The following is a 27,892-nucleotide window of genomic DNA, read 5'->3' as shown; positions in this document are numbered from 1 at the left end:
AATAAAAAATATTGTAAAAATCCCCACATTTTGCTTAAAAAAGAGAATAGTATGCTCTTACATGCTCTTCTTGTAGGCTCGACAAAAACAAGTATGATTTGTCAACATTACTGAATGTCTATCAATAAAGCAAATGCACTAATTAATCACATTATAATAGAAATATCAATTCAAAGTATAACCTTTTGATTTGCTTCTGTGATGGGCAAAACTGGCTGATGGTGCATTGGTACATATTTACAAAATTCAGTCAGTTGAAACTGTTTCTTTCTAAAGTATTATTTAATCAGATTTGATTCGACGGGCACATGAAGTGACAGGGTCTCACTTTGACATTCATCTTTGGAGGATAACAAACGAATGTAGTATAAAATGTTTATCCTTATTTCATTTTTTTCCTGCTAAAACCACTGTTGGAGGTAGGCCCATAATATTAAAATGGCTAGCCCTTGCTCCATAGTTGTGTTTTGTGTTTTCAAATATCAATTATTGACAGATATCAATAATTACAGCTACATAGGTATCCAATATTGACTTACCAATATTAATTAATTGAAGAAAACAATTTTAGGGTGAGATTTACCTGGGGTGAGAGTTCCTGAGACGAATAGCTTTCAAGATGAAGCATTTGGGAGGCCAAGGCGGGAGGATCACGAGGTCAGAAAATCGAGACCATCTTGACTAACAGGATGAAACTGCCTCTACTAAAAATACAAAAAATTAGCCGGGCATGGCGGCGGGCGCCTTTGTCCCAGCTACTCAGGAGGCTGAGGCAGGCGAATGGCGTGAGCCCGGGAGGCGGAGCTTGCAGTGAGCGGAGATGACGCCACTGAGACGAATAGCTTTCAAGAAGAAGCATAGGCAGAGTTTTGAGAACGAATTTAAACTTTTAGTAGAGCTAGGTGAATTGAGGAGTGCGATGGGTTCTATGACTGTCAGAATGAAGACTAGATCCTTTCCTGGGAGCATGAGGGATGAGGGTCATTGGCAAGCGAGTACTGTTGAGCTGCTTATTCCTTCTATTGTAAAGGTGTTTGCCTCTGTCTTGTCTTTCAGTCCTCCATAAGCAACCCAGAGAAGTGTGTCTCTGTCTGCTAGAGCTTGGCCGGATTGCAGCCAGGTAGGTCAAACCACTGCAACTATGTCAAGACATAGACGATTTCAGCATCCAAGCAACACAGAAGCTTGCTGGCTTTTCATTGCTAATGTTTAACCTGGATGTTGAGAAGCTACTCATTCGTGAATGATAATATGAACTTCTTTAGGGCAGCAGTTGACCAAACTAAAATGTGCCACCAGTATTCTTAACCTCAAGATCTTGTTGTCAAAGCCACTATGTCTAAGCATTTGCTAATATCGTTTAATAAAATACATTTTCCCTCCAAAACTTTCCTGGGGGTGGGAGAGGACATTGTACATGCAGTTTTATATGACAGTTCTCCTTAGTGGAAGTCTATTCCTATATTCTGTCTATCTTCCTCCTCCTTAACCTCCTCACTTCCTGTTTACTTTTTAATAATTTTCAGCCTCCCTTTTTGTTCCTTTTCTTACTTTCCCTCATTCAACATTTTGCTCTTTTAGTTTCCACTTCTGACTGGGATGATAGTTTTAAAACTATCTATGTTTTTATTAGAAAAATTATAGAATGCTATCCTTATGTAGAAGCCTCTTTGAAACCTGTTTTTTCCTGTAGGAAGGCAAAAGAAGAATTAATTGCAGAAATCATAGCTAAATAAGCAGAGGAAGGAACTCTGTTAGCTAAACCTACTTGCTTTGGTTTCATGTTTTCCCATTTATTATATTGCATATACCATCAGACAGGGCTTCTGGCCAGTCCGTGAAGCCCAAAGAACAAGAAATGAAGATACAAACGTTTGAAGAAGTCTTGATGCAAATTAAAAATTTAAGATTAATTAGAAAATGGTTTCTTATCCACATCTCGGTATACTTTTAGGGTTGAGATCAGCTGAACAAGTAAGATAAAGTGAGAACTAACACTGAATGAATATTCTCAAAGAATTTATTAATAAAATCAAGAAAAAAATGGGTGAGCACACCAGCAATTTACAACATGGCTAGAAAACTTGCTGCCAATTAATAGACCTTTCTTTGATCCAATAGAAAATTAACCTGTAATCAGAATATGTAACCTCAAGTTCTTTACATCATCATATCAATATAATCTTCATGAATTGTGCATCGGGTATAGATTTTATTTTGCCACAATAATTGGGTGTGCAAAATATTGCTTTAATGTTTTTCGATTCAAATTGAATATTTTTGAGTCTTACCTCCACAGGGAGTAAAAAAACAATTTGAGACATGTGAAGATTTTTCTATTTACCTCACACTCTTCCCAGTTAATTGTGGGAAGGCCTCTGGGGGAGAACTCTCTAGTCTTGGTGCTCTCAGATGTCTACTGCGCAGGCAGAGTTCAAACTTGTGGTATCTGGCTGTTTCTTAGGACTTCGTTCTCTATCATTGCTGCCACATACTTGGGTTCTGTGAAGGAGCAGGATAAAGATACACCTCTTGCTTCTAGGACCCTGCCACACCTACTCCCCCACCAAACCTTGGGGCTTCTGGCCTGGAAGACAAATGGCCTTGAGTCAAGTGAAAACCAAGGACTTAGCATCTATCGCTTAAGAAAGGGGAAGGTGGCCGGACGCCACGGCTCAGGCCTGTAATCCCAGCACTTTGGGAGGCTGAGGCGGGAGGATCACGAGGTCAGAAAATCGAGACTATCTTGACTAACAGGATGAAACTGCCTCTACTAAAAATACAAAAAATTAGCTGGGCGTGGGGGCGGGCACCTTAGTCCCAGCTACTCAGGAGGCTGAGGCAGGCGAATGGCCTGAGCCCGGGAGGCGGAGCTTGCAGAGAGCGGAGATCACGCCACTGCACTCCAGCCTGAGCCACAGAGCGAGACTCTGCGTCAAAAACAAACAAACAAAAAAAGAAATATGAATTGTCTAGAGTTCCCACTTAAAGAGTGAATAGAGAAGAAAACTTCTTTTTTGTTACTTAAATATTCTAAATATTTCATCAGATAAGCATCTTGCTTCTGAAAGTTGTGATACAGAAGTAAACAGACGGGGTTATCCTATCTCTAGAATTAGGTGGGATTTATACATTTTCCTCCAATTTACGTTTATAGCATTTGCCTTATTTCTGGATTTTATTTTATATATTGTTATTATGTATTATATTACATAAGCACTCTGATTAGGGAGCCCGCTGAATAAACATTTTAATCATAGACAAGCCATCAAAGAACAAGACAAGCTGCCCAATTATAAAATGCCTTTAAGGATCACCTTTCCTCCAGCTCCGAGTCTGGCATAAATTGTCCCTTGTTACAGGATGTACAACAAATTAAAATCTTGGTTAATGAAAGTGAATTATAATGGCCTTGTCATTTTCAAGGTGATACATTATATGAAGGGTTCCTCCCACCCAAATATTTTAAAATTGTAATTTGGAGTTGTTCCATTTCTGACCGTGCTTCATTACCATGCAACCTGATAAAAGCAGTGATTATTCACTTTACCAAAAAATAAATTATGGATTTTACAAAAGAAGATCCACAAGGATTAAGATACCCCTTACATTAAAATATTTAATTTGCAAATTTGGTCTTTTATCTTCTTTACTCATTTGGATGGTGTGAAGTATTGTGTACTTCCAGCAATAAAAATATCCTAATAAGTTATTCATGGTGCTACTGTTGTTTTAGTGTGTGACGTGATGGTAAACAGTTGAATACCAGTAGGATAGATTGAACATTTAAGTAAGAATGTCTCGGTTTCTCTCTGGATATATTTAAAGTTTTTTTGATTTTGATGCAAATTCAAATGTGTTTTACAAACAGCAACCCCATAAACCCAGATCTTACAATGTTTTACCCCTGTGTTGAAGCGTAATTAGTTGAAAGAAAAAAGGGAAATTTCTCTTAATCTAATTTTACTCCTAAATTTTGCCTTACATACATTAAACATACATCTAAATGCTTAAATTTGTGCCTCTCACAAACCCATAGAGGATTATACAAATTAATAACTTAAAACAGTTTTAGGCAGAACTAGAACTGATTTTGGGAGCGCTCTCAAAAATCACAACAGTAATTTGCACACAGAGCAGATGAGTTTAAACCTTAATGAAGTCTCCAGTACAATATTGTGAGTTTTGTGTTTTTCATCATTGAAAGATGATGTATTCTTATATTTGATTCGAAACACTTTTCCAGATTACATAAACAAAATTTTAAAACTATAAACATCACTTTGGAAATGATTCCCAGTGAGTTTCTGATTCTCTGCCATGTTTTCCTCTCTGGGGACACTAATTAGTGAAGCTCCTTTGCAAGCTGTGGGCTTCTCTGAGTTCTAAGATGGCTGAATGAGACCACTTATTTTTGTTCTCATGGGTAAAATTTCCTGTATTTTCAACTAAATAGAGCTATCATCACTGGAGAGTGAAATCCCTCTGCTAGTATTTCAGAAAAATATCAGTTTCTGGATATAAAATATGTGTTTGACTTGTGAAAAGTAAAACTCTGTATAAAAGCAAGTTAATAAAACCTCAAAGATATTTTTAATGACAGTGCTTTGATATTCATTGCTGAAAACAAAGTTAGTATAAATTCAACATTTTTTGACTGTAGAATTAAGATGATCCTTATAATAGAAGTAAAAAACAACTTTTGATATTTTCATTTGGGGTCATAATCAATAATAAGTGGTAGAGTGGAGTTTGTTATGATTTTTATTTTTTAGTATTTCCTTGATTTGGAGCAAAATTTATGACCATTTAAAAGAAATATACTTTCTGAACATTTTCTTTAATCTCTCATTTTAATTCATGGCCTTATGAAAGGAAAAGTTACTTAAAAGAAAAAAATATTATTATACAAAGATGATTAACTGACCCATCCTATTTGAAGCACTTGAACTAACTGCTAAGAACATCATATACTTTCACATGGTTGAAATTTCCTTCCAAATCTAAATCAATCTTTAAATTGCTTTAAAACAGAAGATAAATGAGGAAAAAATTATCTTGCAAGAATCTATAAACTGTCTGTTATATGCCTTTAAAAGGGCAGTTTCTTGCACTAGGCTGTAAAATTTGTCCCTCTAACCCTAGTAAAATAGGATCCAGATGTCTTTTGTTTGAAAACTCTAGACTACTAAACAGTTTGAGTAAATTTTCTAGTTCAGGTCTCAGTTTGGGGACTTAGTTATTTTACCTAGAGCTCGAAAATTGTGTCAAGTGCCAGAAAAATGAGAAATCCATTCCTAAAACCTCATCATAAAGTCATTAATCATAAGACCTGTTCCCTATCACTTTTTTTCAAAAAAAAAAAAAAATGAGACAAGGGTATGTTGCCCTTTGAGTATTCACCCTACTTTCATATCACTGGGGTATAAAGGTATGAGGATATGATTTTAGTAGATTCGACCTTCTTGGTCTCTTTAGTGTGACCCTTAATTTGTTGGAGAACAACAGCTACCCCATTCTAAAACTCTGAAATCTTTGTAGTTGGAAGGGAGTGGAAAATACTATAAATGTGTAAAAAACCTCGTAGACAAAATAAAAATGTGGAGTGGTATAGAGTTCATGGAAACTAGAATGAAGCAGCCTTTTGGAGAATAGAAAAAAGATCTATTTGATGACTAAGTTGGCTTGCAGGTGCAAGCCCCCAACCCAAAGGGAATTTTGTGATTTACAATCTGTTGACATCTCCAGACAGACAGGAAGCCAATGAATTGTATTTAAGTATGCATTTCAGGACTGGCTGACTGTACCTTAGGCAGTTTGAAGTATTCAAAAGCCAATATAAGCAGAGATTTGGGACTTAGTGTTGATTTTTATGTTCAGTGGCATAACTAATTTTCAGCATTCCCAGATAAAGAAAAATCTCCAGATAAAGGTTTTCCATGTGTGACTTTGTTACCAATTTTATTCAAACCTAGTCTACTTTGTTTATATTGGACATAGAGCCAAGTCTGTTGTTACTCTAACATATTTATTATTATTTCACTTTGTAAAAAATTTTAAAAAGTATGCAATCTTTCCCTGAAAGGGGGCATGAATCCACCTACAATTACAAATGAAATCATATATTTCCAATTCACCTAATTTAAGTTTCAAATATGATATTTTCACTTATGGATGACTTTTATTTGGCTGTGACTTCTCATGTCTTAAGTTACTCTAGCCTCACTACCAAGTTTATGTTATACTCTTAAGAACATTACACATAACCAAATTTTATAGCTTCCTGGAACTAAGATGGCAGAAAAGTTTACAGAGTTTAAAAGGGACTGCTTGCCGAATTTTATCCAGTGAGTTAGTAGCAAAACTGAATTTATAACTTGATCTGCTAAACTCCAGTACTGAGATTTTTTCTGATATTTCACAATTCTAGGGAAATTTATTTAAAAAATACCTACAGTAATTTTTTTGGTAAAGAATATAACAATATTACTTTGTATTTTAATACCTTAATTTTGAAGTCAACTTGTTGTCATTCAGTGGTATAATATATTCTAAAAACCAAGAATTTTAGCAACAGAACCTTAGTGCTGCAGTTTCCAGGTTGTACAACACTTAATTTGTCGAATAACTTATCAACAATCTCGGATGTTGTGCCATGTGTCAGACACTATACTGGGCACATAAAGTGTACTATCTTAATTCCTTCTAATAATATTAAAACATAGAAATTAGAATTTCCATTTTATATTTAAATAAAACTGAGATTCAGAAATAATATATGTCAAGATATCCAACAATGTCAGATGCATTGAAGATGTTCAGTAGCGGTTGCTTTTCTAAGATTCTTCCTCTTGCCTCCCTCCTTAAAGGACACTGGTACAATAGATCTTGAGAACAGGCCATTTTCATTTCTACTTTTCTGATAGATAAATAGACTCATCGAGGTTAAGTGATTTGTGAAATTTTAGAAGTAGGTTATAAAGGAAATAGAAGGATAAGAACAAACTAACCCCAAAGCTAGCAGAAGAAAAGAAATAACTAAAATCAGAGCATAACTGAACAAAATTGAGACCCCGAAATCCATACAAGGAATCAATGAAACCCAAAGTTGGTTCTTTGAAAGGATACCAAGATTGATGCACCACTAGTTAGATTAACAAAGAAAAGAGAAGATCCAAAGAAGCTCAGTCAGGAATGACAAGGATGACACTACAATTGATCCCAAAGAAATACAAAAGATCCTCAGAGACTATTATGAACACCCTATGTACACAAACTAGAAACTCTAGAGGAATGGATAAATTCCTGGAAACATACAACCTCACAAGATTGGATCAGGAACAAGTTGAAACCCTGAACAGACCAATATTGAATTCTGAAATTGAATCAGCAATAAAAAAAAACCTACCAAATAAATAAATAAAATAAAATTTAAAAAAGCCCTGGGCCAGATGAGTTCGCAGCTAAATTCTACCAGACATACAAAGAAGAGCTGGTATCTATTCTACTGAAACTATTCCAAAATTTAAGGAATAGGGACACCTCCCAACTTCATTCTGTAAAACCAGCATCACCCTGATTCCAAAATCTAGCAAAGACACAATGAAAAAAGAAAACTACAGGCCAATATTTCTGTTGAACACAGGTGCAAAAATTCTCAACAAAATACTAGCAAAGTGAATTTAACAGCACTTTATTCCTGGAATACAAGATTGGTTCAACGTATGTAAACCAATAAATGTAATTTACCACATAAACAGAATTAAAAACAAAAATCATATGATCATCTGATAGATATGGAAAAAACTTTTGATAAAATCCAAAATCCCTTTATGATTAAAAAAAAAAACCCTCAATGAACTAGACATCAAAAGAATAATAGCCATCTATGACAAAACCACAGCCAGCATCATCCAACATCATATTGAAGCAAAAGCTAGTCAAAACTGGAAGCATTTCTGTGGAATGAGACAAGGATGCCTTCTCTCTTCACTCCTATTCAATGTGGTACTGGAAGTTCTAACCAGAGCAATCAGGCAAGATAAAGACATAAAATGCATCCAAATAGGAAAAGAAGAAGTCAAATTATCTCCCTACAAAACAAACAAACAAACAAAAAAACACCTAGGAATACATCTAACAAAGAAGTGAAAGATATCTACAGGAAGAACCACAAAACACTGCAGAAAAGAAATAATAGATGACACAAACAAGTGGAAGAACCAATATCATTAAAACAATCATACTGCCCAAAGCAATCTGTAAATTCCACACCATTTCTATCAAACTGCAACTGTCATTTGTTATGGAAGTAGAAAAACGTATTCTAAAATTCATCTGGAACCAAAAAAAAGGAGCCCAAATAGCAAACACAATTTTAAACAAAAAGAATAAAGCCAGAAACATCACATTACCTGACTTCAAGCTATACCCTAAGGCTACAGTAACCAAAATAGCATGGTACTGGTACAAAAACAGACAGAACAATGAAACAGAATATAGAAGCCAGAAACAAAGTTGCTTACCTGCAGCCATCCGATCTTTGACAATGTTGCCAAAAATAAGCAATGGAGAAAGGACTCTCTTATTCAATAAATGGTGCTGGGATAATGAGTATCCATAAGCAGAAGAATGAAACTAGATCCATACCAATCACTATATACAAAAATTATCTCAAGATACATTAAAGATTTAAATGTAAGACTTCAAACTATGAGAATTCTAGAAAAAATCCTGGGAAATACTGGGATTTCTAAATACTAGGAGTAAATCCACAAAAGCAATTGCAACAAAAACAAAAATTGACAAGTGGTAACTAATTAAACTAAGGAGCTTCTGCACAACAAAAGAAGTTCAACAGAGTAACAAGCAACCTACAGAATGGGAGAAAATATTCACAAACTACACACCTGACAAAGGTCTAATGTCCAGAATCTATAAGAAAACTTAAGCAATTCAATAAGCAAAAACAAATAACCTCATTAAAATTTGGGCAAAAGACATGAACAGACACTTAAAAAAACATACAACTGGCCCCAACGCATACAAAAAAGTTCTCAATATCACTAATCATCAGATAAATGTGAATCAAACCAATAATGAAGTCAGGCACAATGGCTCACACCTGTAATGCCAGCACTTTGGAAAGCCAAGGCAGACAGATCACTGGACCCCAGTTTGAGACGAGCTCCACCTCTACAAAAAATTACAAAAACTCCACTTTTACAAAAAAATACAGAAAAAAAAATATTAGCCAGGCATGGTGGCATGTGCTTGTAGTCCCAGCTACTCAAGGGGCTAAGGTTGGAGGATCACTTGAGCCCAGGAGGTCAAGGCTGCAGTGAGCCATGATCACACCACTGCATATCCGCCTGGGTGACAGAGCAAGATCACGTCTCAAAAACAAACAAACAAAAAACCCACCAGTTAGTGGTGAAGCTGCTGAGACAAGGGAAGACTTATGCAATGTTGGTAAGGATATGAATTAGTTGAGCCACTGAGGAAAGCAGTTTGGAGATTTTCCAAAGAGCTTAGAACCACTATTCAACCCACCAATCCCATTACTAGGTATACACCCGAAGGAAAATAGATCATTCTACCAAAAAGACACATGCACTCATGTGTTCATAGCAGCACTGTTCACAATAGCAAAGACGTGGAATCAATCTAATTGCCTATCAATGGTGGATTGGATAAAGAAAATGTAAGATATAGAATACTATGCAGTCATAGAAGAGAATCAAATCATGTTATCTGCAGTACCATAGAGGCAGCTGAAGGCCATTATCTTAAGCAAATTAACACAGAAACAGAAAACTCAATACTGCATGTTCTCACTTATACATGAGAGCTTAACACTGGGTACTCATGGACATTAAGATGGGAACAATCGACACTGGGAACTCTAGAGTGGAGAGCAAGGGAGGGAGGAAAGGCTAAACAAAAACTACTTATTTGGTACTATGATCACTACCTGGGTAATGGGATCATTTGTACTCCAGACCTCAGTATTATGCAATATGCCCATGTAACAATTCTGCACATGTACCCCTGAATCTAAAATACAAGTTGAAGTTATTTAAAAAACAAAAAAATTAAAAAGTAGATTAGTGGAGCAGTTAGTTCCAAAATCTAACTCAGAGAAGAATGAGAAACAAATCTTAGTGTGAGTATTGTTGGTACTTGTCAAGAGCAAGGTAACCAGATGCTGTCTAGAATTCAGCATAATCAATGATTACTAGAAAACTAGAAAAAAAAAAATGTGCTCTAGTTTTCGACAAAGTTGAAGTCTTCCAGATTAACTTTTTTTGGTGAAGCATTTTTGTACATTTAATACTTACATGTTTTACTAAAGCCTTGTGTGCAGTTAGGGATTCAAAATCATAAGACTCAATTCAGCACTTTGGGAGGCCGAGACGGGCGGATCACGAGGTCAGGAGATAGAGACCATCCTGGCTAACACGGTGAAACCCCGTCTCTACTAAAAACTACAAAAAACTAGCCGGGCGACGTGGCGGCGCCTGTAGTCCCAGCTACTCGGGAGGCTGAGGCAGGAGAATGGCGTGAACCCGGGAGGCAGAGCTTGCAGTGAGCTGAGATCCGGCCACAGCACTCCAGCCTGGGCGACAGAGCGAGACTCCGTCTCAAAAAAACAAAAAAAAAAAAAACAAAAAAAAACCTTATTTTCATATGAGAATAAAGGAATTTTTTGTACATTCAAATGGTAGCTATTAGGTAATCACCCTGTGCCCAGGTCTATGTGAAATGCTTGTGATTCTTGGAATGAGACAGACAATGGTCTCTACCACTACAGAATTTGCAGTCTAGCATGTTTCCGCCATTGTCCTGTCCCATAAACTGTTACCTATGTAGAAAATATTAGAAATATGTTCAATGGTGCCTACAGCCTTTTAGCTAGTGATATCGATGTAAGTAAACACGAATCTGTTGACTAGAGGCTGTTCTCAAAGCAGTAATTGTTCAATAGAATTGAACTCACTAGACTGTTGTGTTTAAATTTTCCATCTCTCAAAGGGCTCCTAACACATAGCACCCCTCTTTACTGTCTGAATTCTGAAAAATAGAAAATAAAAGACTTACATATCACCTTTACAGCTAAAAAGATCCAAGCTGAGACACATGCTTAGTGTCTTTAACAGAGCTCTAGAATTAGGCCAATTAACTGCCTAGTCACAAGCAAAGTGGGGGTCCATGTGGAGGGCTCCTGGTGGATAGCTTCTTCCCCAGAAGAAGTAGGGTAAACTAAGTAAAGCATGTTCAGTTTATTCTTAAATTTACCGATTTTATAAATCCCTGTACGTTGTTGCGGATGGGTAATGAAGCAGAAAAGCCAGGAATAAAACTACTTGAGCATCCACTGCAAAAACAAAACACCAAGAATAAGGAAATTGCTTTCCCCTAGGAGTATGTACTGAACATATGTGTAATGGTATCAGTTAAAATAATAAGCCATTAGAATAGGACAGTTATTTAAGGTTAAATTTAAGGATGTTTTCATATACTGTTCATTAAGAGGTACTAAAACATATTGTCAATGTGTTATCTACCTATAGATTATTTACTTTGTAGATTTAAAAAATAGATAAAAAGTAGATAGTAGTTGATTTTTTAAAGTACCTATTTTTGTAACTCTCCAAGTGATTTTTCCCCCCTCCTTTTTAACACCCAATCACCTGATTAAAGTCAGAGAATCTGCATTTAAGTCTTTATCCTGCTCCTCACTAGTTATATGTTTTCTCTAGATCTCTATTGTTATCTGTAAAAGTGAAAGGGTGTAAATTAATGACTCACAAAACCCTTCACAACTCTCAAATTCTAGAATTATTGTGGGCCTTCTAGGTATAGCTGATATCTACTTAGGAAACCAAATCTAATTTTATGTTTAGGTAAAGAAATACGTGATTACAGGAGATAGTAACTATGTCTCTCCCTTTGAACTTTTCTGGCATTTATAATTTGCAACACACATTTTTTGTACCTTGTTTCTCTAAATTATGTCTCTTTCCTCTCTGCTCAGTTGTTTCCCAACACAATATATGTGCTTTCATTATGCTGTTCCTAGGAGCATAACCTATGACATTGTATAACCCATAGTACATTGTTCTGGGCGCATAGGAAATATATTCAAAGTTAATTCTCTCCTGCTAAATCATTTAAAGATGTTTATTTCTGGGGATTGCTGTTTGCAAACTTGACTCTGACCCTCTGATTGTATTTCTGTTTTTAACAAACTTAGGTTCAAAATAGTTTAATTACAGCACTAATATCAGTAAAGCTGGTAAATGCGAATGCTGAAGACCAAATTTTACATGGTTATTCATGTTGCTGTTTCATTAATATATTGCATTGAGTGTTTTTATTTATTTATAGTATACCATATGTGTCCATATATGTGCACATATGAATACACAGCAGGTATACGTGTTTTTCCTCTGCTTAGAAGGATGCTAATTCAAGAGCTTACCATTTCAATGCCAGAAAAAAGTGAATGTTGTTTTTAAAAGTCAGCAATTTACTCCCATGGTACTCGTCATCAAATGTAATATATTGTAATTTTATCATTATAAGTTATGCATGTGTAATGATCCAGTGTCTTTTTAAAGGTATGGTGTGGAGCCTCCTGGTTTGATAAAATTGGAAAAAGAGATTGAACAAGAAGAAACACTTTCTGCCCCTTCTCCTTCACCTTCTCCTTCATCAAAGTCTTCTGGAAAAAAGAGTACAGGAAACTTACTGGATGATGCAGTAAGTAAAATCAGTCAGACTTCTTACCAACGGTTAGTCTCTCCTGCACTACAAAACATACTCTGTGCAATCTCGTATCAGTCTAATCTTTACCTGTATCAATTTTCTTGAAATTTATTTTAAGCCCATATGAAAAACTTTGTAGTCCTACAATTCATTTTGAGATTCAAAACTGCACTAGTTGTTTAAAATAAAATGTCACTTAATGCTGCAGAGCAATATCTAAAACTTTAGAATAATAAGTCAGCTCCCTGAAAATTGTATTTGAAAACATGAAAGTCTCTTTGTCACTGGATCATGATTCCCCCTTTCACAGATAACAAGTCTGAAAACAAGATCTTGAGGATTGTTAAAGAAGGGAAAGTAAGTATGTGATAGAGAAGATAAGTGCCTTTTATGGACTACCATTGTTTTTCAAGTGCTCTCATATGTGAAAGGCGGGTTCCATCTTGAGGAATGGAAATATAGAAGTTGAGTAACCTGCTGAGGGGAGGGGAGGAGCTTAGATTCCAACAGAGTTTTGTCTAACTCTTCAAGGTCCCTCTACTTAGCAGAGTACTTGAGTCACAATTTTTTGTAGTTAGGAAATGTTTTACCAATGCTCTCAGAATCACAGTAAATTGTTTTTAGGTATAACAGCAAACACAGTGAATTCAAACTCTCAAGGTACCTTGGTCGTCTGTTAAGGAGTTATTGGTTATGAAAAGTGGTGTGCTTGAGTATGTGTATGCATATGCCCTCCACACATATATTTTAAGTGCAAATGTAAAAAATACTAATAAAGGAGATAAATCATGAGTGACTGGGATGTTGTTTATGCAAAGTTTGTATTTTGGGAGTTGTAGTTGCTTATGAATTTTATAGAAAATCTCTATGCCAGAGGCATTAGACTGACATATATCTCGCATACATGGAGAGAGTCCTTAGAAACTAGCACCAACCACAATGCCAGCTGTAAAAATAGGCAGAACTGAAAAGGACTGGTTGTCCATAGCTGTGAGTTTCTTCTGCTTAGTTAAAGGATATGAGCAGAAAAGAGCTGGGAAAATGGTTCGACACTACAGGATACAGAAAAAGAGATTTATCTGACTTTTGCTTTTCTCCATGTGACACTATAAACTCTATTGCAGACTTAGATGAGCCAAAATATAACAGTTTGTCCTATAGATTAAGAACCCTTATTTCTTTTAAGGGCAGCAAACATATTAGCTCTTAAAGGTATCTTAACCAGTTTAATTTGGTTTCTTCTGGGTAACTGTTCAATCACTCGGGAACTAAAGAAGAACAGGTAAGACATTTTGATTTAATGCTACTGAAAAGGATTTTAAAATCACATAACTTTATCAAAAAGAATTGGTCATATACCTTGCTTTTCATAGTATTTCACGTTTTATTTTATAAGGAAATTGAGTAACATTATATTAATAGTAGATAATGGTCTATTGTTTATATATTGATGAGAACATTCTTTCATCTCTGTCAATTATGCTTTTTTGACTAGACTTACTTTAGAGTAAGGTGTACCTCTAGTCTTTCTGTTATAAATATATTTCCCTGGGGCAAATATACTTGCTTATAGTCCATTTCCTCTCAGCTATCACCGTCATTCATTTTTTTAAAAAATACTTTATAGTCAGAGTTCCAGACCACTGAAGAGTATCTGGCTAATGTCCCTCTTAACCTCCTATTGAATGAATTACTGTATCAAATGAATTTTTTTAGTCCTGAAATTATGAGATCGCTTCCTGGAATTTGACACTGTTGACCACTCCATTCTTGAAATGCATCTCCACAACATTTCCGCTACCAGAAGGATCAAACTAAACGCACTTTGGATTTGATTAAAATTATATAGGGTTCCCTATAACATCTAGGGTGAAACCCAAGCTTGTTCACATGTCATATAGTCCATTGCCCTCCATGTTCTGGCCTACTGTGTGTTTTCTGGCTATTTTGTCTGCTGCATTTGTCCCTGCATTTTGATGTAGCCATTGTTGCTTTCTCACCATATTTCTGCCTACTCACCTATCACACTACTTTTAAGCACCTTTCCATCTTTTAAAATTAGGGTTGTGCTACCTCCTATATATTTTTCTGGTATCTCTCATCCCAGGTATACTTGGCAAATTATTCCTTGGTGTTCCAAGGATTTGTATATATTTAATGAAGCATTTACAGTATTAGGTACAAATATCCTTTCATCTCAAGGTGCAGACCTTGTACTCAAAGACAAGGACCATATTTTATTGATCTACATCCAGTACCATGTTTGTTGGATAAATTATCAATGTAGCTAATCAAAGTTTAACCTTCTCCCTTATTCTATTTATCCAAATTGGCCACGTGCTCTGAAAATGTATGCACCTTTCATTTCTATTGTAACTTTGTAGAGGAAGGAGATGCTGCCACTTGAAGCTATTTCTGTGAACCTAGAAGAAGTAGCTAGGATGATTTTCTTTCTTCACTAGCTTGTCTCATATCTGGCAATCCTTGGGATGGGGAGAAAAAGAAGAGAGGGCAAGGTGGTAGGAAATCTATGAAAAGGATTTCAGAGTTAAACCAATACTCCAGTTCAGAAAAAGAGAGTGAGATAAAGACTTTCCATACAATTGTAAGCCAGTCAGTCAATCCATGGTGGTTCTCCCCTACTCCCAAATTGTGTGCTCTCAATTGAGAACAATGGAAGGGATTTCACAGGAACTTTAAACCTTCTTTAAAGTTTACCAGAGTTTAGAACATAACCATCTGCTTAGTTAAAGGTTTTAATCGAATGTAGGAAATATACAATGTGGATATTTCTGTGCCTTTGTCAGCTAGAAAACTATGTTTCACAAGTCTTTAAAATGGCATTTTTCAAGGAATGTGTGATCAAAGACACCATGGTTAAATTAGTTTGAGAAATACAACTTACTATAGTCCTCACCTAGAGTCTGGTGATATAGTTTGGCATATCAAAGGCTCTAGTGAGTTCCATAATAAGATCTTGTTTAACCTGAAATCTTCCAAACTTATTTGACCACAGAAGCCTCTTGTTCCTTCATTTTACACTGGAGAAAACTGCATTGAACTATTTGCATTCTGTTTGATAGGTTTTTTTTTTTTTTTTTTTTTTTTTACTGAAGTGTTTTATTTCATGAACAGTGGAACAGAGAGAAAAGCAATTTGAGCTTCACTAACGTTTGAAATCAGAAATTAATATATCTAATATAAAAGGAAATTGTTCCTATAGTAACCGCTTCACTGCGTGTAAGGCATATATAGCAGTTGGGAGTTGAAATTGATGTACCCCAACATGGGTTTTAGAATAGAAATATAAAATAGAGATTGCTTGCAGAGTTTCTGCATCTAGTTAATAATATTGGCTATTTTTACTCTGGGAAAGCTATTATCTGCCACCTCCAAAAAGAAAAGGAGGAGGAAAAAGAGAAGAGGGGTAAAAAAGGGGGGGAAAATCAAGAAATAAAAATAAAAGACAGAAAGCAAAGTAAGCAGATCTCTGTTAAGTTATTATATCCCAGTGAACAGTTTCGGCAATAACTGCCAGTTTTGAAACCTTCAATGTTTCTTCACATTTCTTTGTTTGATACTTAGGGGAATAGTGGGAAAAAATAGGTGACCCTTTATGTGGAAAATATATCACCTTCTTTAATCAAGATATCATGAAAGAAACACAGTGGTGTCCATTCAGATTAATTTATTCTCCAGATGTCCTGATAGAGTGATTCAGCTGTGATAAAACGGTGGAGTCAGGTTTAGTTCTCCGCTTCGCTGGGCTAGTTCTCACACAATGAGTTGAATACAGTTCTCAGAAATCATTCTTACTTTCTTCCTCTTCTCCATCAACTTCCTCAGTCTGGGGATGAGAGATAGCATAATTCTGAGTAATCAGGCTCCTCTTGAAATCCCATTTCAGCAGAAAACTGGCTGGGTTCCTAGCCAAAAAAGAACACCTGCCAGACTGACTTTTCCCTAGGTAATGTAAGAAGCATAGATGTCATCAGTCACTGTTTACTTAACAGTATATTTCCACTGGCCACAGTCTGGCCTTGTTTCTTCCATTTCTGCTTCCACCTCTCATACAACTACAAAAACAGCGCTTGATTTTTAAAATCAACTCCATTTTCAAAGCTAGAAAAGCATTAGAGAAGGGCAGGCCACCTGAGAAAATGTTTCTTGTATTTTACTTCATTTGATACCAAGAGTTTCTGTCTTTTGTCTAAGAACACGGAAAAATGGAAATACTTTCCACACAGACTTATGATTGTCATTTTTTAGTGGAGGAACCAGTTGAACATCAATTTACTCTTTGGTTAATTACCACATGGCAGCAAAATTGTGCCAAGCATGATCCTCCTAAAGTTTAGGCCTCAGGCCATGTGCTTTCTTGATGCTGTCAGTTTGATTTTCTTCTGGATGATCAACCCCTTCTCCCAATGCCCCTCCTTTTCTTCATCCTTGCTTTCCTCATGGAAGCCCTTATTTGTGGTGAAAAGAAAAACTGTACCACTTCTAGCAATGGGATAAACATAATTTACATATATATACACATATTTATATTTAAACGTATTTTAAAACACATATAGAAAGAGATACACATAGAAAAAACACTGAAAACAGGAACCATAGACAACATTCATTGGTCCTGTGACCCTACCCTCAGTCCCAGAATGTGATTCTGCATTATTGGAAGGAAATGATATGATCATTATTCAACTTTTGTACATCTTGTTTTATTATCATTGTCCCATTAGAAATAACCTTTCAAAAAATTTCTTAGAACAGAAGGCTATTAGTACTATGAGCCAAGTATAATGAGATAGAACAAGCACAGAACACAAAGTAATTGCCCTAATCACTAACTTAATGTTAAGTAGTTTTCTCATTTTTTGATGAAAGCTATTTCTAAGATTCTTTGAATCCATGATTATTTTGTTCCTCTAATTTCCCCCTGTGGCCTGTATAGATTCATGTTCTTATTTATCTATTTAGTCAATGTATATTTAATGAATATTTATTTGCCATTAAGACATGCTTTATATCAATGATTTTAAAATATAGTGAAATACCATCTTAACGCTAAAGGAACTCAGTCTAGTAAGAAGACATTAAGGTTAATCATTAAATGAGATGCAATATGCTATGATAAAAATAAGTACCAAAAGCTATAGGTTTATATGTCAGCAGAATTAGGGACAGCAAAAGGGACTGATGGCAACATATATATTAAAGTTGGTTCTTTTGTTCTTTCCCCCCCAAATAGTGTTGATTCTCTTTGTATACATCCTCATTGAGTCATAATTGTTTATGAGATAAATTTAATTTCAGGGTTTTTTTCCTTTTTTTGGTTATTCTTCTAGTGTCTTATGCTTCCATACTTTCTGGAACATTTCTCATTCTAGGAAAAACAAGTTGTTTAATTCCTTTACATTAACATGCAATTGAGTTCATGTTTTACTCTCTGCATAGTTTTTGCTTAGAAGGCTGTTTAAAGTCAGAAATTGAATTATTTGAAGGAATGATTGCATTTCTTTCGTGACATAAATGTAGACACCATGACATCTTCGTGGAAGAATTTTGGTGAGGAAAATCCAGGCCAATTTCTAAATTTGTTCTATCTAGCTTCTAAATGCAGGCTGCACATCGTTTATAGCTTTCTGTTTCTTCTGTGGAAACTTTTCCTCAAAACACAGCAGATTATTGTTTTGGATTGTTTGGTTGGTTGGTTAGTGGAAGAGCAGACAGAGTGGGTGGTTCCCAGTTAGGGAAAACATAAACATTAAATTGTTCCTAAAATCATGGGCTATTATATAATCTAGTAATCACAACTATTCATAAGCTTTGTGCACATATCATTTAGATTATGTATGTTTAAAAGAGTGGAAGAATAGATATAACAGGGTTGAAAATCTGATATTCAGGCATCGATTACATAGAACACACATAAGCTGTAAAACATGGTCAAAGAAGTAGGGTTTGATAGGTAGGAATTACTGAGATGGAATGAGTTGCAGGGTAAATCTGAGTAAATGAGATTAATTATTAGAGAAAATCTTAGGTTCAAAATAAGGTGAAACAATAGTCTCATTTAAAAAAAAAACAACAACTTGTTAAATTCACTCTTAATTTATTCTGAAACTGGGTAAAATTAATTAAAATTATACTGAAGTAACATCAACTCTATGTTAACATACTTTATATTCTAGTTTTCAACAGGTTGACCTTGACAACCCAAATGTATGTGGTCTTTTCAGTTCTCCAAAACCAGGAACCCAGCTGATTATTTATATTCTATAATTTCAGTTGATTTCCTGCTCATTATCCTCCAGTCTCATCACTGTCATTAGCTAGCTTATGCCTTAGTGCAGTCATTTGCCTTCAGATGTCTTTGGGACCTGAACTTTACATAGTTACGATTTAATGTGATATTCCTATGCTCACATGATGTCCATACATAAAGAACAAGTTTAAAGTCATTAAGGGTTCAGCGACCGTGGAGTCCTTGGAGCAAATTAACATAAATGCAACCTAATTAAGAAGAATGAATTTGCCTGCTCTTCTATTTCAGGTGAAACGAATTTCTGAAGATCCTCCTTGCAAATGCCCAAACAAGTTCTGTGTGGAGCGGCTCTCCCAAGGAAGATACCGAGTGGGAGAGAAGATCCTTTTCATTAGGGTAAAGTTTTACTTTTCACTTATTTTGTTCTTTCTGGGAACATTCAGAATTTGAGTTAGGGGAAATATGACAGATAAGAGCAGGAACTTCCATATGGTGCTTACATTTAAAGATATATGGTACGAATTTTTTTTTTTTTTAAGTAGCATACATTATAATGTTCTACTGAAGGCTAAATAGAACTGTTTTCTCTTTGTACATATACCAAAACACATACACACCAAAGACAGGTGGAGATCAAATAGAATGAAGAAGCCTTTCCATTTGTGTTCTGTTTTGCTAAGAATCAAGATAATTTAATCTCTCAAAGCAAGTTTGTGACTTTTACTAAGACCAATAATTCTTTTTTTAAAAAAACTAAGAAAATGAAAAATAGCGATACATTCCTAGAACTCGGCAGTTGAAAATAAAAGTAATTTTCTGCTTTATGATTTAGTCATTTCTAAAGGAACAGAGGTTGTGATTTTTTTAAAAAAAAGCTATATTCTTTCCTCAGTTGAAAAAGTTAAAAAATATCCTGTTTCGTAGAACACAATGATTTGAATACATACATCTAGTACCAGCAATGTGTATTCTCACAATACTCAAATCTGCAATGACTCTGTTGAAATTTTGCCCTTGTAAAGTTTTCTTAATTTCTACTTTTGACCAAAATTTATTTGTATAACAGGTCTTTTTAAAGACTCTGCAACATGTAGTTGAAAAAAGAAAATTTAATCATAATTTTAGCCTTAAAATATAATGTTAATGATTTTGAATTTTAATCTAATTTTAGATTAGTGTTTACTAATATATTTCTTAATTTTCCAGGAAATAATTGCTGTTCTGCTTTGGAATAGCAGCAAAAATGATATAACAATGTGTTATTATTAGGGGTATGAGACAGATCTGGGTAGATGGCCTCACTAGGAAAGGCAGTTGTCTGAGTTGCTTATTGTTTTTTTCTTCTTTATTGCAAAGATAGCATACATATTTTGTTAAGTCAAACTGCCTGCTATCACGTTAGTACGTTAAATAATAGTGATCTAGAATCTCCACAGATGTATTTAAATTTTACCAGGTTGACCTTTCTCAATTGATAATCAGTCTCCTTTAGAATATTAGGCTCCAGAGCTTAGAATCAAAACATAGAGAGTCATTTGTTTAAACAGTTATTCCTTTTTGCAATAAAAGTGTTAATAAAACACATGATTAATAAATTATATACTGCTCCCTCCGACGTAACCTATTATCTTCGGTCAAAATATATATATTACATATGTTTATTTGCATCTGAGCTTTCACATGCAAATTTAGTCATTTGTCAAAGACTTTAATGTCCACATTTATGAATAACATTTTTTATAGTCCTTACTATATAAGACAGGTTTTTCGTTGTTCCATTTTTCTTTTCAAGAAATGTTTATCTTTTGATTAAATCTATTCATGCATTAGTTATAGAGAAATTGAGATTTGCTGTACTGAAAAAAATTGTATCAAATTTCTTAGGGATATTAATTTAATATCAACTGATACATAAGAACATATTGTGCACACTCAGTTTCTTACTTCTAATGTTCCAGGTGAAACTGCAATAAGAGTTAACTGTGATGCGGTTATTCACTGATTAGCCCAGCAAGTTATGGCATCATGCTATTATGACATGTTTTAGACTAGTGTCTTAACGAACTTTAATCATTTATTCGCTTGATTTTTGTACTATCCACATACAATTTTACTATTTTTATAACATTTCCCTCTAAAATGAAATTTTTTTTAAATTTAATTTTTAATAAAGATAAATTTGTATCACTGCCTAAATTACAAACCAAAACTTTTTGTCAAAAAAAGAGAAAACATTCTTGAACATATGTTGATTGAAATACTTATCCTTTGGCTTGTCATGAGTTCATTTCCACCCTGAAGGAGTAACGTGATTCAAAAAAGACTTCTCTCTATGTGTCTGGTTATCCGTGGAGGCTTAAGAATTAAAATTTCATAGGTCACATGTGCCTTGAATTGCATATTTTCCCCTATTTCCTCCTCTGTGTTAACTAGAAAAACTAAAAATGTCTCCTTGATGTGCATATGCATATGCTAGTACTTTCGATTTGTGGTAGGGATTGTCATTCTGCTCCAACTCATTGTAAGAAACTGGCAATTACTACTTAAAAAACCTCATAGGTATTGAATTGGTTTTCAAATGATCATATGGTTGTCACTGCTAATGTCTTAACTTTATTTCCTTGAACACCTGGATTAAGTAGTAAGTGCCTATAGTCAAATTCTCACACATACTAGGTGAACAACTGCCTTATAATGTCTTCATTGCAGTTCTTGCATTTCTTAAATTCGCATTTTTCACATGGGCATATTTTAAACTTTGTCACATCTTTTTAGAGGCTGCCTAATATGGTCATATTTACTGGCAGTATTTATGTATATTATTCTATAAAATATACATACAATGACATATACATTTTGTCTTAACATTTGTCCCCCAATTAGCTGTTCACCCTGAGAGCAGCAGTGTATTCATGTGGTCATAATGAACATGCCAAATGCAAAGAACAATTCAGAGTCACTTAAGGCTAATGAAACTGTTCACCTTCACTTAAAGATAAAACAATGATCAGAACACTAACTCAGTCAGAATTACTCCTTAGAAAGTCATAGATATGCTGGGCGTGGTGGCTCACGCCTGTAGTCCCAGCACTTTGGGAGGCCGAGGCGGGTGGATCGCTTGAGGTCAGGAGTTTGAGACCAGCCTGACCAACATGGAGAAACCCCGTTTCTATTAAAAATACAAAATTAGCCAGGCTTGGTGGCGCATGCCTGTAATTCCAGCTACTTGGAAAGCTGAGGCAGAAGAATCGCTTGAAGCCTGGAGGTGGAGGTTGTGGTGAGCCAAGATCATGCCATTACACTCCAGCCTGGACAACAAGAGCAAAACTCCATCTCAAAAAAAGAAACAAAGAAAAGAAAATAAAATCATAGTCTTTTGATAAGCCTGTGCCTAACACAGTTAACTCTTGACTGATGCTTAACTAAGCCAGAGTTCACAATTCCATTGCTAAACACCTTACAAGGTTTGTTGACAATAACTACTTTATGTGTCAATTTATGATTATGTATGTATATGAACGTATCTTCCCTATACATTCAAACAGATACAGTAATAACAACTATGAATGAAAAAAATAAGAATGCCTGCAAATTTCAAAGGGAGACTCAGGAAGATATTTTCTGCAGAGAATATCTTTACTAAGCATGTGTCTTGTCTATGGATTTCTGGAAACCAATGTATGAATAAATACTTCACATACATGGCTATCTAATGTGTACTTATGTATTAATAGAAGCATGGATGTACTTTTGTAGACAGACTTGTTTATGTTCATATTTCTCCATTTACAGGTGAGGATTAATCCATGCCTAAATATTAAGAATCCTTTAGTACAAAGAAAAACCTCTGAGGATTTAGGCAAATATCCTAATAATCCATTGCCAAATGGGAATGTTTTTTGTTTCTAGCTTATGAAAAATAATTTGTCAAAGCCAGATTTTGCCCTGTGCTTTCCAAAGAGCAATTTTTTTGAACTATCAAATGCAGCTAATTTTTATCTATATTGTGTACATGCAAATATACTCTCCTCCAAGATATAAATATTTCAGTTATTTTTCAGGGACTTTGAATTTGGAGAGCGATGATAAAACCTTGCTGATTTCTGCAGTAATAGAGATTTGGATTATTCCCGTTCAATCATAATACATATCTTTGAAATGTAAATAGGTGGATCTTGGGACTAATGTCTTGATTTCAGGGAGGAGAGAATTTTCTCTTGTTCATTTGTTTATTCAGTCAGTTGGTATTTATATAGGCTTCAAGTATCAAGAAGTCACTTGGCAATACAAATCCGAATGAGCCTGTAAAAAGGGACTTCAGAAATATGTCTTAGATGCAATAATAATGTCTGTGTTATTTGACTTATCAATTCCAATTTGATGGCTATGTTCTACCTAAGTACTCCAAGTTGGAATGCAGTGCTGCGATCTCAGCTCACTGCAACCTCCACTTCCCAGGTTCAAGTGATTCTTGTGACTCAACCGCCCAAGTAACTGGAGTTACAGATGTGTGCCACCACACCCAACTAATTTTTTTCTTTTTTTTAGTATTTTAAGTAGAGATAGGATTTCACCGTGTTGGCCAGGCTGGTTTCGAATTCTTGGCCTCAAGTGATCCACCTGCCTTGGCCTCCCAAAGTGCTGGGATTACAGGCATGAGCCACCGCACTCAGCCTCTTCCAACAGTAATTTTTAAAATGGCCACAGATTAACAGCATCAGCATCATCTGGAAACTTGTTAGAATTGCAAATCACTGGGGCTCCCCCAAGACTTACTAAATCAGAAACTCTGAGGGCAGGGCCCAACCACCTGTGTTTTAATAAGTCCTCCAGGTGGTTCATATGTGTCCTGAAGTTTGAAAATCACTTTAGAACAATATAGAGGAAGGGATTCAGTGCACCAACAACACAACTCAATATCATTTGCATGTCTGATCATGAAAGAATATTAGCAGTCAGGTGCTAAAAATGATCATTTTGAAGACTTTTATGTATTGTTGGAAGGAAATGCTTAAGATGTCATTGTAAGTGAAAAAATAGGCTTTGAAATTATATTTACATATAAAATAACTTTGTGTAGAAATGATTAGCATAAAGACAAAGAAAACAGTAAACATAGAAAATAGTTTTTATTTGTCAAGGACATGGAATTATGATTGAGTGATTTTTTTCTGTTCTGCAAATTTCTGATCATTTAAAAAATATGAACTCTTTAGGATAAACCAGCAACCAGATATAGTTAAAAATTTGAGAATAAATTAAAAGCCCTCTGAAACTTGTCAGGTTAATTAGCAGACTGCTCATTTGAATGGTCCTTTTGCTGAGCTTCCTATCTTCCGGAAAAGGGTGGGTAGGTTTTTTGGAGTCATGGTATTATTTAGACTACAGAGAATTATTGCATATTATTGTGAACTTGTAGCATATTTTTCGTTAGATGAAGCTGTCTTCCTTTACTATTTTCTCTCTCCGTTTTGGAAACTGATGTTGTTTAGGATTAGCACCTGGAAATACGCAACTGTTTACTGTCTAGATAATATGCCTTGTCTTTCCTTATCTTTGCAGACCCTATCAGTGATCTACATACTCAGATTTTTCTCTACTAATCATTACAATTTTAACCATTTGGTGTTCCATTCATTTAGGGCTCAGTTTTTAGTGACAGGAAAATAACCTAATATGATAAACTTATCTGTGCTAATTTATGAAATGGATGCAGACGGCCCTGGTGAATAGAACATCTATGGGATAAGGTCTTCACACTTAACTAAGCTGCTCTAATGTTCTGATAATAAAAATTTCTGACAAAGTAGCAGCCAGTGGGGTCACATGTTGTGAGGTAGATGACATTTTGTGCTTCTTGGTTTGTTCACTAATGTAATGAATACTTTTTTACTTAATTGCAATTTATCACTACCCTGATATTATACTTTAGAGTTGTTCAGAGTGTGTTCCCAAGAATAATAGTTCCAGAAGATGTTCAAAAATATTATTTGTAAAGAAAAGTTAACATGGTTAAGAGTTGAAACAGGTTTCTTTAATTGTTCTTATTTACTGATAATTGCCTTTGTTAGCCTGAATCAGAACACTTGATATATCTCATTATAATCTCCCAAACTCGTGTGGAAAATTTTGTTGCCATTTCCGTTTTACAGATGGGGAAACTGAGACACTGAGGTTGAGTAACTTCTCAAAGTTCTAAGGTAATAAGCATTAGAAGTGGGCACTAAACCCTGGCAGCCTAACTCCTAAATTTATACTCTTTACCACTAAACAGTATTGATCACTTTACCTGGAATTTCTTGGATAGTTCAAAATACTAATGTGATTTGTAAGCTCCTAGAAGGAAATATATTGTTCAGCATTTTCCAAATGTATTTAACCATAGAAATAGTCTCCCTCCCACCTTTCTTTCCCCCGCCCCCGCCAGATCATCTTCCTGTGCTAGGAGGTCATGAAAACATAGTTTGAGAAAGACTGTCAATTGAAGCAAGTGGAATAATTTGTAACATAGAATTTATATTGAAAGTTTTACACATCTTGCCACAGTTAAAACTCATATATTTTAAGGTATTAAGGAATATTTAATTTGTACTCATTTTTACCTTCAAATTCCATTTGGAAATGATTTTCAAGGACATGACTGGAAAACCTTTAAAGAAAAGACGGCTAAAATTTAATAAGGATCATTTGTTCCAGGCATTTTACCAGCTGCTTTATGTTTATATTTATATCACAGGATTCTTTCTAAACCATACAGCTTGGAAATTGTTTTTATCTTTTTGTTACAGGTGAAAAAATAAAGTCTTAGAGAAGTTCTTAAGTAAGTAGTAAAATAAATAAAAGTCAAAGCCCTGACTTGCCAAACCTACAACACATTCCTCTCTAAGCTGCTGCCTGTGGCATGTCCATTAAATGCACATATATTATTCAAAAGGCTAGTCCTCTAAAAATAATCAACACAACTCAAAATCATTTGCATGTCTGATCATGAAAGAATATTAGCAGTTAGGTGCTAAAAATGATCATTTTGAAGACTTTTATGTATTGTTGGAAGGAAATGCTTAAGATGTCATTGTAAGTAAAAAAGGCTTTTAAATTATATTTACGTATAAAATAACTTTGTGTAGAAATATATTTTTTATAATATATTTTATAATATATTTCATGCTTAACTATAGTAAAGTATTTTTATACCATTTTTACTTTAAAAGTATTCAGTATCCAAAGGGCATTCAATTGCATAATCAATAGTGCCTAATATAAAGATACATAATATATTTGCCTGACTATATTATGACAGGATAAAACATATAATAATATTTTTGTTACTGTATGATGGACACTGTATAAAATGCTTTATGTGGTCTATCTCCTTAATAGGCAAAATTAACTAGAATTCTATAATAAGACATATTGTTATCCATCCTAATATCTTTTCAATAGAAATCAGAAGGTAATTCTCCCATATTGCACGTATAGTCTTGTTGAGTCTTCTCTTGCTAATTGTAGTTTTTTTTTTAAAGTATATTGGTATTATTTCAAGATATTTTCATAGCAGAACTTCACAGTTGGGTAAAATAATATGAAATTCCATACTGATGCTCCAGTGGCTTAAGGGTACTTTTCTAGTTAAGAAATATGAGTACTTGAGGGGCCTAAAGAAACGACAATGAATAATTTAATTGGAAGTCAGCAAAGGGATTTGAAATGTTGCGGCGTTACCTCCTTTGTACTACTTTTAAATTAAATCATCACCGATCAATAGAAAGGTCACACACATTGTTATTGACTCTGTGTAATTTCTTCCTCAGCATAAAAATTCTTCAGGATTATGCCTGTGTGGTAAAAATCAACTCTCTGAAACAAACCAAGCAAGAGAGGCACCAGAGCTCGGTTGCTATAGCAACTGAACTTGGCAATGTCTTCTGGGACTTGCTCTAAGGAAAGGTCCATGATAGAGAGTGATATTACGTTCTTTTTTGCTCTTATGACACATGCTGATTTACTGTGAGTAAAATGTAGCATGGTTCAAATTTCATATTTTTCCTAGTGATGAAAAATGGGCTGTTGTGTGAAAATGTAAAGGAGTTTTAAACAACTAGCAAGGAAGTTAAAACCTCCATTTATCCTTAGTGGAAACGCTGCAGAAGCAGCCATTACTCAGCAGCTGAAAGTCAACAATTAATTAAAACACACACACACACATACACACACACACACACACACACACACACACACAAGTCATCTAATTTAGCAATGTATGAGAACAATGAATACAATTTTAAAATTATATTAATGCCTAGATTTGTTTCTAGGGGGAAAATATGGCTGTTTTTGCTTCTGAGGTATATAAAATCTCGACATTTATAGTGCTCTAAGCCATAGTAAGAGAAATATGAGTGCTATTAATACAAGAATATTTCCAAACTCAGTTTTCCCAACTGCCTCAAAACTAAACACTAATTCAGGAAATGCAAGTAATAGTATTTTAAATGTGTTCAAATGCTTTTAGCTTTTAATTCTTTTATGTTTTTGCTTCACTAAAGACACTCTCATTTGTTTTGTCATCCATTGATGACGCTTCGGTAAAAAGTATCTCAAAGGACTTTGCAGATACTGATAAATACTCTTAACCTATAGTGTCTAAGAAAGGCATATGTTTTAGATAAGTGCAATTTAAGTAATAACTAACCATTGCTGTAAATAATTCAGGTATTTTTTTTTTTCTCTGAGAGTTACCCTTTCAGGTTGAAAACCTTTAAAAAAATCTTAAAATTCAAAACAAACTTTGTCAAGAATTGCACCCTGAAACTATATCCATTTTTTTAAAAAAGCAAGAAAGATAATGAA

General features: G+C 34.8%; 1 protein-coding gene across 4 annotated transcripts in view; it reads left to right on the top strand.

Moving 5' to 3' along the window:
- GAS2 (growth arrest specific 2) overlaps positions 1-27,892 on the top strand; it is a 172,952-nt gene that overhangs the window by 96,894 nt on the left and 48,166 nt on the right. For 3 of the 4 annotated variants that reach the window (XM_023191510.2, XM_023191509.2, XM_023191512.2), the window contains 3 exons: positions 1,057-1,120; positions 12,624-12,765; positions 19,331-19,438. In XM_023191510.2, the coding sequence (XP_023047278.1) occupies positions 1,057-1,120; positions 12,624-12,765; positions 19,331-19,438 (314 nt within the window). Of the gene's footprint in view, positions 1-1,056; positions 1,121-12,623; positions 12,766-19,330; positions 19,439-25,194; positions 25,243-25,830; positions 25,863-27,892 lie in introns of all 4 variants that reach the window. The other variant, XR_004228416.1, reaches the window with a different exon arrangement.

Source organism: Piliocolobus tephrosceles, chromosome 13, assembly GCF_002776525.5.
Source record: "Piliocolobus tephrosceles isolate RC106 chromosome 13, ASM277652v3, whole genome shotgun sequence".
Taxonomy (NCBI): Eukaryota; Metazoa; Chordata; class Mammalia; order Primates; family Cercopithecidae; genus Piliocolobus; species Piliocolobus tephrosceles.
The sequence above is the reverse complement of the archived record's forward strand: the minus strand, read 5'-3'. Positions and strand labels throughout refer to the sequence as shown.